The following is a 14,806-nucleotide window of genomic DNA, read 5'->3' on the forward strand; positions in this document are numbered from 1 at the left end:
GCTCACACACCAGTTGGCAGTCTCGTTTCCTTTTAATAAGAAATGCAAAATACGGTAAAAGGCGCAAAATAAAAGTAATAATAAAAATAGTTTGGGTCCAAAATTCCTTAGCCTGAACTTCAAAATCTAAAAGTTTCAAATAATGAAAACTTCCCAAATCCATCTGCTATAAATTCTGGACAGCAAAACCTGATCTAAGTTTAGATGAGGCTGTTTCTCAGGTCTGTATAGTTTAGGGTGGGTAGGTGTTCACGGTTTCACTGTGTTTCATTAAAGGGAGCGGCCCAACCCCCACCCCCAATGGAAAAGCCTCATTAAACCCAGTTTATACGCACTCGTGTTAACTTTCTAAAATCCAAATTCTGAAATACATTTGGATGCAAGGGCTTCATGTAAAGGACTGCAAACCTATAATTTTTCTGTTAAAGGAAGTCTAGAAAAAACACAAAACTCCAACTACATCAACTATCACAAAGGCCAAAATTTTCTGTGTACATTTTAATATCTGAAAGCAATAAAATACATTCCAAGTGTTGAATCTGAGTTTTAAAGTAGCAAGAACTTAAAAGTCCCAGATAGCTGGAGATCCAGCATTTGGGGGGCCCCGGGACAGAGAACCCCAAGTTTGGTGTGTAGGATTTGAAAACTTGTGCCTCAGGTATAAGAGGAACATTGCCCACCTATTAGGGCTCAGGTGTGAACTAGTCCCAGCCCACAGCCCTTCCCTGAGGCAAGGTCGGCATCCATCCAGCCTCTACTACAGAATAATTCTATTTCATATATTTCTAAATACATATGTGTATCACATATGTTGAAGCTCCAATACTTTGGCCACCTGATGCAAAGAGTCAACTCATTGGAAAAGACCCTGATGCTGGAAAATATTGAAGGCAAAAGGAGAAGAGGGCAACAGAAGATGAGATGGTTGGACAGCATCATGACTCAATGGACATGAATTTGAGCCAATTCCAGGAGACAGGGGAGGCCAGGGAAGCCTTGCATGCTCTAGTCCATGGGGGGGTTGCAAGGAGCAGATACAATTTAGCAACTAAACAACAACAAAAGTCACAAATGTCAACTAATCGCATTCCCTAAAAAGGTGAAATAAAATCAACTCAACAAAATCAACAAGCACCTAATAAACTGAGTATATACCAAGTATTTCATACTCAGTCATAAAAAGAAACCTCTTAAAATTCCAGTATATTCCAATATATTATAAATGTATAGGAAAGTTCTGTCCTAGTATTTCCAATAAACACACATATACACAGCATGTCAAACCTTAATACAGGAAGATACTAAGTTTGATTTTCAAGGAACTATTTCTCAGGAAATACCAGTTACAATGATTTCATATGTACATTTGCTTTATTAAAATTGTGGCACTTAATAGCAGAAATCATCACATGGCTCACATCCAGAAGCAATACAATAGTGGAGGCGCAAACATTCCTTATTACCAGTACAAGTAAAAAAGTGGTAATATGTCCCATAAGCCCTTAATTGCATAAAATATTATACTGCACATCATTTACAGCCAGCACACTTAAATAAACTAATTATCATCTTTTATATTCTGCAAGGGATATAACATTCAGAGGACATTCAAACATGATAAAAATTAAACATCAGTTCTGAATTATTCATGGGAAAGACACAAGCTGATAATTCCTCTTTTATAACCTACTGGATATTGTCACATGACTTTACAATTTTTTAATGTCTTCATAGTGAAATCCAAAGAAAAAAACTCCACTAAGTGCCATGTTGAAGGACAAAAAATATTGAGTGCAGCACCTTTAGACAACGGAAGAGCACATCCTGTCCAACCACACCATATAAATTAGGGAACACTTACAAACAAACATCAAGCAAATGCCCTCACAGGTAACAGGCATGGCTTTGGCAAGCAGTTCTCAGAAGCAATATTCACATCCAGCGAGAACAGGGGCCACCACCGGGGTCTCCTGCGTGCCACCTTCATGATCTGGGACGCCTGCAGGCCCAGGGAGGGGGACCTCCAGGAAGAGGATGTGAAGGGCACTCAGGGTACCCCAGTGGGGGCTGTCTGCAGAGTCTCAATCAAGTAGTAGTCAGGATAAAATACTGTACCACGTTACACATGTGCTGAGTATCTAGTATGTAAAACTGCAACAGGCTCATAATCAGATCCAGCTGATAATGCACCCAAGTGGATCTGCTTAAAGAAATGATAAAGCTCCACAGACCTAATCCCCCTAATTTGTTTCAATCAATGATATGTCCAGTGTTTCATTAGCTCCTTCAAAAATACTGCATACATTAAAAACACAAAACTAACTCCTCCCGCCCCCCACCACCAACCAGAGACACAGGGACTCTAACAGACCGCTGAGCTTTGGTGTGTAAAGTGCAGTTCAAAGAGGTGCTGGCCAGCCAGCCAGCCAGCCAGCCAGCCAGCCAGATCCAGCAATTCCAAGTTCACCACCAGCATTAAAACACTACTCTCTCAGGTCAAGGTCCCCTGTGGACATCCACATTAATAAGAAGGCCGAGATTCTACCTGATCAACCCCCAATGTGCTTCACCATCCCTGAATGCTGGCGATGAGGCTTAAGGAAGGACAGCAAGTCATATTTGTGCTACGACATGTCCAGGACCTAGCTCCCTGCTTCTCCCCCGGTTTTTGCCTCACACTTTCTGTTGTATGAAGTTTTCAAGTTTTATGATGATACAGGCAGTACATTCCATCACCCTCATGGCGACCTCGGACGTGAACCTGTCGTTGGGGATCTGCGGGAAGGGCAGCAGGTCGGGGTACCTGGTCTTTAAGCTGTCCACACCGTAGGCCTCCAGGGTGTGGACGTCATTGGTCAGGCCCTCCAGCTGCTGGCTGTACTCCTCGATCTTCTGCGCCAGGGCCGTCGGCTTCACATCCTTGTCGGATTTGCCCCGCACGGCGTAGTCGGCCGCGATGAGGGCCAGCTTGGCAGACAGGAAGCATTTGAAGCACACCCACTCATTGGCGTTCTTGTGCAGGTCGTTCCTGGCGGCCGAGAAGTTGGCCCTGGCCTGGCGCAACCACCTGCGCGCCTCCACTGGGTTGCCAACCGTCTTGAAAGTTGGGGGGACAAAGAACCTCTGGGAGTACGTCTGCCCGGCCGGCGGCGGGCCTTTCTCTTTATTTTGCTGCTGCCGCTCGGATTTGTGGCTCGTGGCCTCCTGGTTCCATGACGTGTAAAATCTCTGGAAGGAGAACTTCTCCGACTGGAACCGGGTAGCCGAGGTGGGAAACGTCCGCCTCGAGGCTCTGTCTGAATTTTGATCGAGAAAAGCCTGTTTCTCTAACCTGTTAATCTCATTCTGCAGATGCTTAAAAACCTCATTAGCCATGTCGTGGTCCTCTGGGTTTTTGTCAGGGTGCCATTTCAGGTACAACCGCCTGATAATCTTCTTCCTCTCTGACTCAGGAAGCTTCCAGGCTTGCTCCACCACAGACGTCACCTCCTTGAGAATTTCTGGGAGAGAAGTAGCCTTGAGCTTTTTGGGGGCATGATGCTTGGAAGACGGGGTCTTGATGCCCTCTTTCCCAGGGAAGAGGGGTGGGACGCTTCGAAGACCAGGGGCCAGGAACTCCGTGGGGCTTGTGGGGGTAGAGGGGGCACTGTCTCTGCTCTGGGAGCTCTCCTCTGGCCGTGAGAACTTATACAGATCCAGAGAGCTAACGATTTTGTACTCACTGTAGCCAATGTCAATCTGATAAATCTTTCCTAGGAAGCTTGAGTTGTCGGCGTCTTCTCTTTCGACCTCTTGTACGATGATGGCATACGTGTACGTTGGCTGGTACGACCCATAGATGTCCCCGCCTTCGGCATCGACAAGGTACCCGACGTACTCTCCTGGGTAAAAGACATTCATGGGGTCCATGAGCAGGGTGTAATGAATCTCAGCAGGTATTGGCGTGCCAGGCATTGGCAGTTCAAGTTTCGATGGTTCTGAAGAGTCGTATTTCACGCCTAGGCTGTCAAGCTTCTCGCTGATCCTGTAAATGTCGTTGCATCCCAGCATAGCAATTAGGTAGGACGTGTCAGAGATCAGGTTGTCAGTCGCTGACTTCAGCGTCATGGCCAAGGCCAGCAGGAAGTTGATGTCCTTACTGTCTGAGTGCTGTATGTACAGCAGGATGACAGCATTCCCAAACCGCTTCAGGAAAGCAAAGGTCTCACTCCTGCTCTGGGGGATGGGGTTGAAGCCCTTCACCCGTAGTGTGGTCTGAAGCTTCTCGAAGCAGGACACCTTCAGCCCTTCCCGGAGGGCCTTGCAGAGGCGGATGGCCTTCTCCTCGTTGGCCAGGAAGGCGTTGTCATTCTCATGCTTCATGATCCTGACGAGGCCCGCGATAAACTGCTCAGAGGACAGCAGGAGCTGCAGCCGGCCTTGGAGTGAGCACAGTGCCCCGAACTGGCACACCCTGGGGGTCTCCTCGTCCAGCTGCTCCTCCAAGATGCTGCTCAGCAGGCGCGGCCGCAGCTTCTGGGGGAAGAGCATGATGAGCTTGGTGTGGAAGCCATGGTCCTTCCCCAGGTAGCACTGGCTGAGGTCCACCAGCATCTGCACCCCAATGCTGCCCTGGATCCTGCTCTTGTAGTGTGGGGCGTCATCAAACACCAGGATGCTTGACCTGACCAGCCGGCCGTCCTGGCTCGGCAGGTAGAGCGCGAGGTCCCGGATGTTCTCCAGGTCGCCTCGCACCTTGACGGAGTCATTCTGCAGACTCCTGAACAGGCCGGAAACAACCCTCTTGACAGTGCGCATCTCGTTTGGGTCCAGCTGCTTCCCTTCAGAGTTCTTGAAGATGCGGCTCAGCACCTCCACATACTGCTTGGTGGAGATGACGTCCTCAGTGCCCAAATGTTTGAACAGCTGGTGGAAGGTGCCCAGCTCTAAGGGCAGCTTGTACAGATACGGCTTGAAATCGGACTCATACTCCAGGTTGATTACCACCTCCTCCGGCTTCAGGAGCTTCCAGCCATCTTCCACCATCACAAAAGCAACGCCCCGCAGCTGGAAACGGAACTCCCTCTTCTCGGCGCTGAGGAACTCGTATATGCTCCTCAGGACCTTGGCTCTGGTCCTGACCATATCCTCATCCAGCGTCGTGATGTTGCACACGTTCCTGCAGTTATTGATGACCTTGTCCACAGGGGGGTCAAGGTTTACGTTCAGCAGGCTCAGAACCTGCTCCAGCTGCTCCTGGGGGCCGAGGTCACTCCCCGCCTGCTCCCTGATGCTCAGGGGTGTGGCCTTCTCTGGGAGGATGGGGCAGGACGTCCACAGCAGCTGCAGCACGTCACACTGCTTGAACTTTGGGTTCACCTGGGCGCCACTGAACCTGATGAGGGGGAGTGTCCCATTCACCTCCTGATATTGAGGGTGAAATCGGATGAACTCCACGGGGGCCCGCTCTGGACACAAGAAGGGGATCAGAGACAGTTCTTTCAGGAAGTCCCCCACGAACAGATCCGTTCGTTCCTGAAATATGTGATGGAGAAGGATGTCGACTGTGTTCTGCAGCGTTTCCTTAGACCAGTTTTCCGTATTAGCTCGCACACTGATCTCCTTAGCAAACTGCAACAACTGCTGCTGAGAGAGGATGTGTTTCAGCCCAATGTTTCTTAAGAATTCTACCCAGGAGGTCATAAATGCAACTTGATTTTTGGGTTTTATAAGTTGTTCCAGTTTTTTAAAGAAGTCCTTTGGGATGAACAATTTTTCAGGAAGCATAACTTCAAAAACTCTTATAGTTCTGTCATAGAAATGCTTTGCTTGCTTTAGTCGGTTGTTAGCATCATGGATTATCAACAAGCCTTCCAGCTTTTCAAAAAGTTGTTCCTTGATCTCAGACAGCTCCTCAACATTTGACAGTCTATTCTTGAGATAAATCAAATGCTCTAGTTTTGCATCGTAAGAGAGATTTTCAATTTTTGGTAAGAGGTGTTTCAAATATACCTCAAGATCATCCACAGGTACAAAACCCAGCAGCTCATACAGTTCTTTCAAGTGTATTTTTTCTTCAAGAAACGCAGAGGACGATGATTGCGTCCATTTTTCCACTTCAGCAGAGGGAATACTTTTTGTAAGCACGTAGCATGTTCCAAACTTCGCAATGCTCATGTAGCGACCACTGATGGATTTGTAGCATGGAAGTGACTTTAAAATTTTTATGTCATCTTGGGACATCAAGTGATTCAAATTGCAGTTGAAATACATCAAAAGTGCTTCAAAGTCATTTTCCACTAATTTTTCAGTTCTAAATGTTGAGGTTTGGACCATGTAATGCACAGCCTTCAAAATGCTTGTGGGGCTCTCTATGTTGGCCGTGTGAGAGGACAACAGAGGGACAAATGCACTGTCTTTGGAGCAGATTTTGTTCAAAGCCAACTGAATGCAGCCGGCTTTCATGAGGGCATGAAAAACCTTATCAGTCTGGGCATTTGGGAAGACAGCTATGTGCATGAGGCTCAGCGGGAGCAGGACATCCCCCTCAGGGACCACGAGCTGGTTGGCCGACACAGTGAACTTTGTTCCCGGGAGCAGGGCCCAGTCTCTTAGGGTGTCCACGACAGCGTCGAAGGCTGGCTTTGTCTCCTCTTGGTCCTCCTTCACATTCATAGACTCGCTGATGAAATGCCAGGCATTCTTCAACCAAGACTCACTGGCAAAGCTATCTTTCCACTTGGTGCAGCTTTTGGTCTTGTACTCGCGGGGCAGCACAGAGGGCAGCAGGTCAGCAAAGCTGGAAATGTCAAATACTTTTGCAACTTTGCAGTTCAGTAAAATATTGCTGTACTTCAAGTACAGCGTGTTCATGAACAGGTCTTTGCGGGATGGGATCAGTTCGTGGTATGTTGTCAGAAACTTGGGACGTTTTGCATCAAAAGTTTGCAAAACACTGTCCAGGGTAATGAGAAGGGGCAGACCCTCCACTTCAAATTCACTTTCTTCTGCATCCTTAAAACAATAATCGACTAAAAGTTTTAAACTGTGGAAAAGCTTCAGGTTGGTCTGCTGGAGACGACAGGGCAGCTTCCCAATATGGCAGTTGGTGTCAGGGGAGGAAAAGGTCATTAAGAAAGCCCGGACATCGGCAGGGGTGACGTAGCTCACGGGGATATTGGCGTCCACAAGGCAGTGGTACAGGTTAGCAGTCTCGTCACAGTTGTAAACCAGGTTGAAGCCGATCTCCAGGAGCAGGTGCTTTAGCCTGTAGATGTTCTCTGCGACTGTTTTGCGTGTGGTGATGTTATAATCTGCGTTTTTAAGGTGCTGTAGCTCATCCTGCAGTAGATTGTCAAAGAACGGCCTGGTTTTATTTGAGGTGGACATGTTGACCCAGGTGATGATGACTGCAGAGTGCAGGTCGGAGCCATCGATGCTGGGAGCACGCACCACTGGAAGGAGGCGCTTCATGTCATCATGGATGCAGCTGTACAGTGCCTTCACCAGACAGTACAGGTCTGGCTGGAGGTCCAGCCTGTTGACGGGGAAGAATGACAGGAACTTCTTCAGTGTGTCCTTGACAACATGGATGGGCGTGTTCTGCAGGACCGACAACGTTGGGTCGGAGCCGGGGAAGTAGCGCTTCTTCAGCTGGGCCAGCAGCTCCACGTACGCGGGCGCGATGAGCGCCGTCATCAGGCTGCTGTTCCAGTCACTACGCACGCCAACCCCATTGTCATCCCGCCACAGGTTCCTGCGGGCCGAGTCCAGTGCAAAGTGGCCGTTCACGTGGAACGGGAGCCCCGTCTCTAAAGAGAGTGGCAGGAAGCAGAAGACCCTGTGGGGCTTCTTGTAGTTGTGGGTGATACAGGCGGCCACGCCCCCGCGAGGGAAGAGTGTGATATCCTGGTTCTTGTGCGCTGACACAACGCTCTTGGACACCTTGTCCATGCTGGAGAAGCCAGATCTGTTACAGATGAGCCAGGTGGTGAGGCTCCCCTCAGAGTCCTCAGTGTCCATGGTATAAGTGACCTGCTGCACTGGGATGTCTGGGAGCTGCCTCTTCTTTGTGACGCTGTCAATGACAGACGCGTGAAACTGCTTCCTCTTCAGCCGGTCCCCGTCAGTGATGTTGCCCTTCACGGAATACAGCACGTTCAGGGCACCCGTGGCTTTGTCTATTTCACAAATAGAGATTTTTTCCATGTGGTTAAGAAACATTAACAGCTCTGCCCCGTCTGACCGCAGCTTATCCAGAAGGTTCTGGACCATCCTGTCTGATGATGGAACTGATGAGATCTCCGAAACCTTTGCCATCTCTGTGTTACGGAGAGGGAACCGGAACATCGTGCAGTTGTCCAACTTGAAGTGGGTTCCCAGGTAAAGGTCCAGAACATCTGAGAACTGAGTTCTGAAATCCGCATCCAGGTCTCTGAACATGCGTCCAGGACTGACAGACGTGGCCCCCGGTGCATACCTGGCATGAGGGTCGAAAATGCACAGGATGTCGTTGCCAGAGATGAAGGAGGGGCAGTCTGTGATGTGATACACAGAGTTGAAACCCACCCCGTACTGTCCAGTCTTACAAGGGTTCCCTTCCTTGGTGCCTCTGCCCAGGTTCTGGATCCCTCTGACGTCGTCCTCCGTGAAAGGCTGGTTGTTGTACACACACAGTGCTGGCCCCTGCAAGGGTGCCCACTTATCATCAAATATCCTGTCCACTGGGTGCTGCCTAGGGTCAAACACAAAGCAGATCTCTGTGGCCTTCGCGTCATCAGCGTTCTGAAGCAGCTCTTTCAGCATCTCCTTTTCTGAAGGATAGGCATTGAGGATGCTCTTAATTCTGCTGGTCAGTTTTTCTTTCTGCCCAAACTCTGAGCCCAGCGTCGTGAAGCACACGTTGGATGCATAGCGTTCCAGGGCTTTGTGCCGCTTTGGCACTGCACCCAGTTTCACGGCTACTTCCCTGGGTATGTCTGCATGACAGTACTTGACAGTGGTGTCCTTCACTTTTATCCAGGGACAGTCATTATAGCACAGAGACTTCGCAGGGAGAAGCTTAAGGTTAGTATCCGGCAATAATATGTGGCCATAATTTCTCTCACAAAATTCTTGTTTCTTTTCTCTAATGAGACTCCATATCCCCTCACTGATTATTCGCCGGCAGAGCTGAAAATTCTCTTCTGTTACTTGTTTGGTTTCTTTTTCTTGAGCTATGGATTCCAAAACGAGGGCAAAATCTTCCACAGTGAAAGACTGCCTCACACCCACACTTTCAAAAAGTTCACGGAAATTATTTTTATATTTATTAGGCAACTGATAAAGGTATGGGGCTGCTTCAAAATTTAAATGAAAAGCCACTTTTTCTGAGTTGACATACGCATTCTCAACTAGAATGAAGTTAAAGGTTTTCAGCTTTTCAGTGACTGCCGTCTTGGTGCTGTCACTCTGCATCATTGCTTCATGGAGGTATTTGTAGCAAGCATTGGTGATGTTCTCCTGGTATAACGTGATCCCATCGTCAACTGACTTTGCAACTTCTCTCAGCTGGTTTACAACCAGCTCAACTGTGGGCTTCCGGAGCAAACCCAGAAACTCCTTCACTGCCAAGGGCACAGACCCACAGCCTCTGAAGGAATGAGAATTTTCGTTTAGAATTGGTTGCAAAAGACAGACTATATCCTGGTGCTCCGCTATATAGAGGTCAGTTGCTGCAAACATGGTTTCGGGCTTAAAGCTGTTGCCTTTCCAATCCAAAGAGAAACCTGCCGGCTTCGTCAGAAATGGGAGGAAAGGGATTGTTTGATATTTTGCAGCAAAATCCTTTGCTCTTGGATCCCTTATTTTCAGTTTTTCATCAATAAGACTTAACAGGATGCTACTTCGTAGACAAGCAGCACTGTGATCACTTTTATTAATTTCAGCTACTGACTCTGCACGCTCCAGCATGTCATCCCACAAAATATCATCCTTTGCCATACCTAGCTGGACTAGTTTGATCAGAATAATAGGGTTTAGATAGTCCTGAGTGGAACCATAAGGAAATCGTCCGTCTTTAGTATCAAATAACTTAGCGACACGTCCTTCAGGGTGGATTAATCTTGATGGTAAAACCAGAGGATGCCCCTCCAAAGAGCAGGGGATACATGGGGTAACACGGAGGATCCCCGAGAACTCATCAACTTTCTCGTTTAGGACAAAATTCATTAAAGGATCTCTGAGTTCTGCTTCAATTTCTTGAATATTTGGGAAAAACACTTCTGAAAAAAACTGTCTCTCTGAAAATGTATTTTCCAGCAGGATCTGTTTGCAGCCAGCTTCTTCAAATCCTAGCTTTACCGAAGAAGGAAGTTCAACAGCACAAAGGTTTTTCGACCCCGTCTTCTTGAGGTATTTCAAAAATATCTTGAAGGCGGCTGGACCAACATCTCTTCTTTTAAGTATGGAGTCATCCAGAAATCTCACGTTCTTCATGGAGACCCACATAGACCCGTCGGAGAAGACCTTCGTCAAGTCCTTCCCTTTCCCATGGGCGATGTCTTCATAAAACCCTTGGCAGATGACAGAAAAGTCGTCGTGCACTAGGTCGGGGTCAGGCCACACAGTGTGGTAAGTGTAGTCCGTCAGCTCCCCGCTGGCAGCTAGCTCACGCAACACGCTGAGAGCCTCCAGGTACGCTTTCACGACCACGTGCCTCATGAAGGTGGTGTTCCAGCGCCCCTTCGTGTCTGTCTTCCAGATCTCTTTCCTGTTTGAAGTAACAGCGAAGCACCCATTGATGTGAACTGGCAATCCCGTCTTTATCCGCAGAGGTAAATAGCAGAACACTTCTCCGGCCTGTGGCCGTACGGCCCATTTCTGGTCCTGGACTTCAGCAAGGAGAACCGCCACAGCCCCACATGGGACCAGGCCCAACCTTCTCCCGCTCTCACTCAGGGAGAACTTGAGCGCCTCCCCCGTGTCCATGCAGGTACAGATCAACCACGTGGTACAATCCACGGTTTTCTGGGGCAGCTCATCTGACGACTTTTTGGATTGGCCTGCTTTAGCCATTTCAAAGAGAGTAGCTGGGTCGTCTTCTGGACCTCTGAAGAGTGGTGACTGTAAGTCTGCAATCCTTCGGAACACGTGGTGAAATTCCTCCACTGTGATTTGCAGGATACAAGATGACTTGGGGGCCTCGGCGGGGAGCTTTTTGTTACTGGTGCCACAAGTCTTCATGAGCTTAGCGGCTTCTTTTAGAACGCTGATGACGGGTGCAGTCAGCGCTTTGGAGGAGCATGATTTTTTTTTTATGATTATTGTGTCCTGTGCTAAACTAGGATTGGTCTCCTCAATCTTTAGGTACTTCAAGTACATGGAGGTTACATTCTGAGTGAAAATGATGAGCCTGTGTCCACAGAGACTAAACTCGTCCACCAGAGAGTAGATGTCTGCTGTGTTGTAGCAGGTGCTGCTGACCTCGCTCACTTTGGCTTCCTGCTGGGTTCTGAAGGACAGTCGGAACAGAGTCCCGCTATAACTGTAGGGTGCCTCCACCGTCAGGGGCAATTGACAGTCAAACACATTCATGAATGGTTTGAACTGATTAGGAAACTTCCTGAGTCTCTTCTGCTGTTTGCTCCAGTTGATTTTGATCCCAGGGTTAGACCTGTCTTTAATGTGCTTGCTAATGTGGTTGATGTTCGGGTCAAACATTATCATGAACTCTCGGCTCATAATGACAGGGATGTCAGTGATGTGGTACACAGAGTTGAACCCAAGACCAAACTTCCCAACCTTGTCAACTTCGGCCCTCTTCAGAGATTCCCCAAGCCTGGTTATGTTCACGAAGTCTGAATCCGAGAACTGGGAGTTGTTGAACGACCATAGAGCCGGCCCGTGGCACGCCGCCATCCCCGGGTCCAGGAGATTCTCTCGGATGTCCATGTTTCTTCTCATGTCAATCATGAAGCTGCATTCTGTTGCATTTGCATCATCAGCGTTTTGAAGAAGCTCTTTAAAGATATCTGACACTGATGGGTACTCTTCCAGAATGTTTTTGATCCTTACCGTCAGTGGTTCTCGTTGTCCTGACTGCTCAAAGCCCATGTTCTCGGGGTTAATTAGTCTTGTACTGAGGCATGGGACTTTCAGCCACTCAGCGGTTTTCATGGGTATGTCCTCATGCACCAAAATGATCGGCTCCACAGAATCTTCCAGTAAGTCATTCAGGTCATCAACTTTGATGTCACAGTAGCAGCACTCATGAATTGGCTTCATGATAAGCTTGGAAGGGTTCTTGCTATGATGTATAGGAACCGGAGTGTTGGGACTTGCTGGAATCTGATTGCTGTAAAGCCACCTGATAATGTTCAACATAAGATGAAGATTCTGTTTGCTTTCCTGGTCACTGAGGTCTTGGTCACTTTTGAGATACACCTTCTGAATGACCATAGAAATATGATCTGCTGTCAACTCCTCTATTGAACCACAAGCCTTAAACAGCTGGTGGAACTTTGCCATGGTTTTAGGCACACTATGCAAATAAGGCTGAAGGTCAAGATCATGGAATGGTTTTATCACAGCTTGGGCAAGAGGACAGAACTTTTTGCCAGTCCAAACCCATGGAAATTTTAAGGCTCTGAAAGCATCTTTCCCTTCATTTAAATGATCATGCATGAATCCATAAATTTCAAGCAAAATATGTTGGAATTGGTAGTAGTCTTCATCACTAAAGGTCTTTGATGTATACCAATCCACAACGATCTTAAAGTGCTTTAAGACAGCGTTGATACCAGGTTTTGTGAGGATGCCTAAAGCTTTCTCCAAGTTTACATGGACACTCTCCACGAGGGGAAGTGAAGAGCCAACCAGGATGGCATGGGCTGCATCACACATGTCGGGGGGTGCACAGAGCTCACAGAGGTCGCCTTTCCAGACTAAGGAGCCTGGATAGTTCGGGGGCCTTTCCTTGCAAGCTGGAACCCATTTTATCTTCTTTAGGGCCGCCTTCCCTTCACATGAGTGCAGCAGGGCAGGGTTCTTATTTAAAACCAGCAAGAGTGTCCTGGCTTTCTTCAGGAGAGTGTCCTGATTTGGACAAGAACTGGCCTGTAAGGCTTCAATTTTTTTAGCCACTTGTACAACATCTTTCTCTTTGAGACTGGCTTCATTTTTCAGACCAATCTGTCTTAAGGAGTGAAGGATGTCTGGGGAGGTAAAGGCCGAGGGTGGGAAACAAGCTTCCTCTTCGTCATAGAAGAGGTCCTTCAACACCTCCACGTCAGGGTCAAAGAGTTCGCTAGCCATCACCAGCCGCCCTGGCAGGAGCTGAATAAACTTCAGTGGCATTAACCAATCAAGCACATTTGGGTTCTCACTTTTGAGAGAGGACAGGTTCTCAAGGACCCACAGCACAAGATGTGTCACCTCTTCTTGAGAGTAAAATGTACTTTCGATGTCTTTTAAGATGAGCTTCAAGCAGCTGGTGGTCCTGACCTTCTCCACCTTCAACAGGTTCGCCAGACGGACAGTGGCCTCATCACTGCTGTCTACCACCGAGATGGAGAGCCGCAGGCCGGCTGGGAGCGTGGCCGCAGGGTGCAGGACCCTGCAGCCCTTCAGCCTGGTGTAAGAGGACAGCCCCTGGCTGGATGAATGGTTGATGAGCTTGAATATTGTCAGCTCCTGAATTATTCTCTTCTCTTTCTCACTGCTCTCAGTCAAGTTGGCCAAGAACTTGCGCAGGGCGTCTTTGTGCGTTGGAAGCAGCGACGCGACCTGGTTACACAGCTTCTGCAGAGGCATCTTCTCCATGATGTGCAGCACAGCACTCGGCGAGGGCAGGTGGATATATTTTTTAATAAGCGGGTGCTGTATGGAGGCATCTAATTTTTTAAGGACAATCCCTCCAAGCTTCTGTACCACGTCCGCTAAAAATTCTGGAAGCTGTGCTTCAGACTCATCGTCTAAAATGACTAATGAAGGAGCCCTGAGTCTGATGAGCTCCACACATGTCTGCCCTTCTTCTAGTGGGGTCCTGGGAATGAGCGGCATCTCATCAAATAAAGTCAGATCCTCTGAAAAATGTACGTAGAGATGCTTCCACACCATCCTAAGCCATGAAACAGACGGGTGCTTTCTGTCTTCATCGCATGGGTACCACTGGACAATCAACTCTCTGCCAGGCCAGAATGTGTTCATTACTTCTTTGATAAGACGTGCAAAGCGTTCTGGATTCAGGAGCTGAAGCTGAGTGCAGGGTCTTCCTGCAAGTCACATAAAGAGATGCTATGAGTACATACAAGTCTACTATCACTTATTTAACCTGCATATTCTTGCATATTAGATAGGCCTAGAAAGTCACTTTGAGAGTTTTAAGCATACTGTAAAAATGCAACAATTTGGCATAATTGTGCTGATAGAGCCTAGGGAAGTAATATTTTTCTCTGGAAAGTGCTTACTTTATTTTTTTATAAATTTTATTTATTTATTTTATTTGGCTTCATCAGGTGTTGGCTGCGACATGCAGGATCTTCAGTCTTCATTGAAGCATGTGGGGCCTTTAGTTGTAGCACGTGCGATCTAGTTTTCTGGCCAGGGATTGAGTCAGGCCTCCTGCATTGGGAGCACGGAGTCTCAGCCATTGGACCACCAGGGAAGCCTCTGGAAAGTGCTTATTTTAAATAAATATATAGAATGCATTTACATGCATTTTAAAAATTACCCTATAATATCATACAAATGGAATCAACATGGAAAATAACTTTTAGTGGTGATTTGTCCACAAATAAGAGCATCAAAGAAACTGTGAATAAAGTTTAAAGAAGCCTCATTTTATTTA

General features: G+C 47.7%; 1 protein-coding gene across 3 annotated transcripts in view; it reads right to left on the reverse strand.

Annotated features, from left to right (window-relative positions):
* Positions 1-1,352: 1,352 nt before the first annotated feature.
* The window catches only part of SACS (sacsin molecular chaperone), a 79,078-nt gene continuing 65,624 nt past the window's right edge, over positions 1,353-14,806 (reverse strand). For all 3 annotated transcript variants that reach the window (XM_070471674.1, XM_070471672.1, XM_070471673.1), the window contains one exon: positions 1,353-14,231. In XM_070471674.1, coding sequence (XP_070327775.1) covers positions 2,674-14,231 — 11,558 coding nt within the window. In that variant the 3' untranslated portion in view covers positions 1,353-2,673. The remainder of the gene's footprint in view (positions 14,232-14,806) is intronic.

Source organism: Odocoileus virginianus, chromosome 8 (assembly GCF_023699985.2).
Source record: "Odocoileus virginianus isolate 20LAN1187 ecotype Illinois chromosome 8, Ovbor_1.2, whole genome shotgun sequence".
NCBI lineage: Eukaryota > Metazoa > Chordata > Mammalia > Artiodactyla > Cervidae > Odocoileus > Odocoileus virginianus.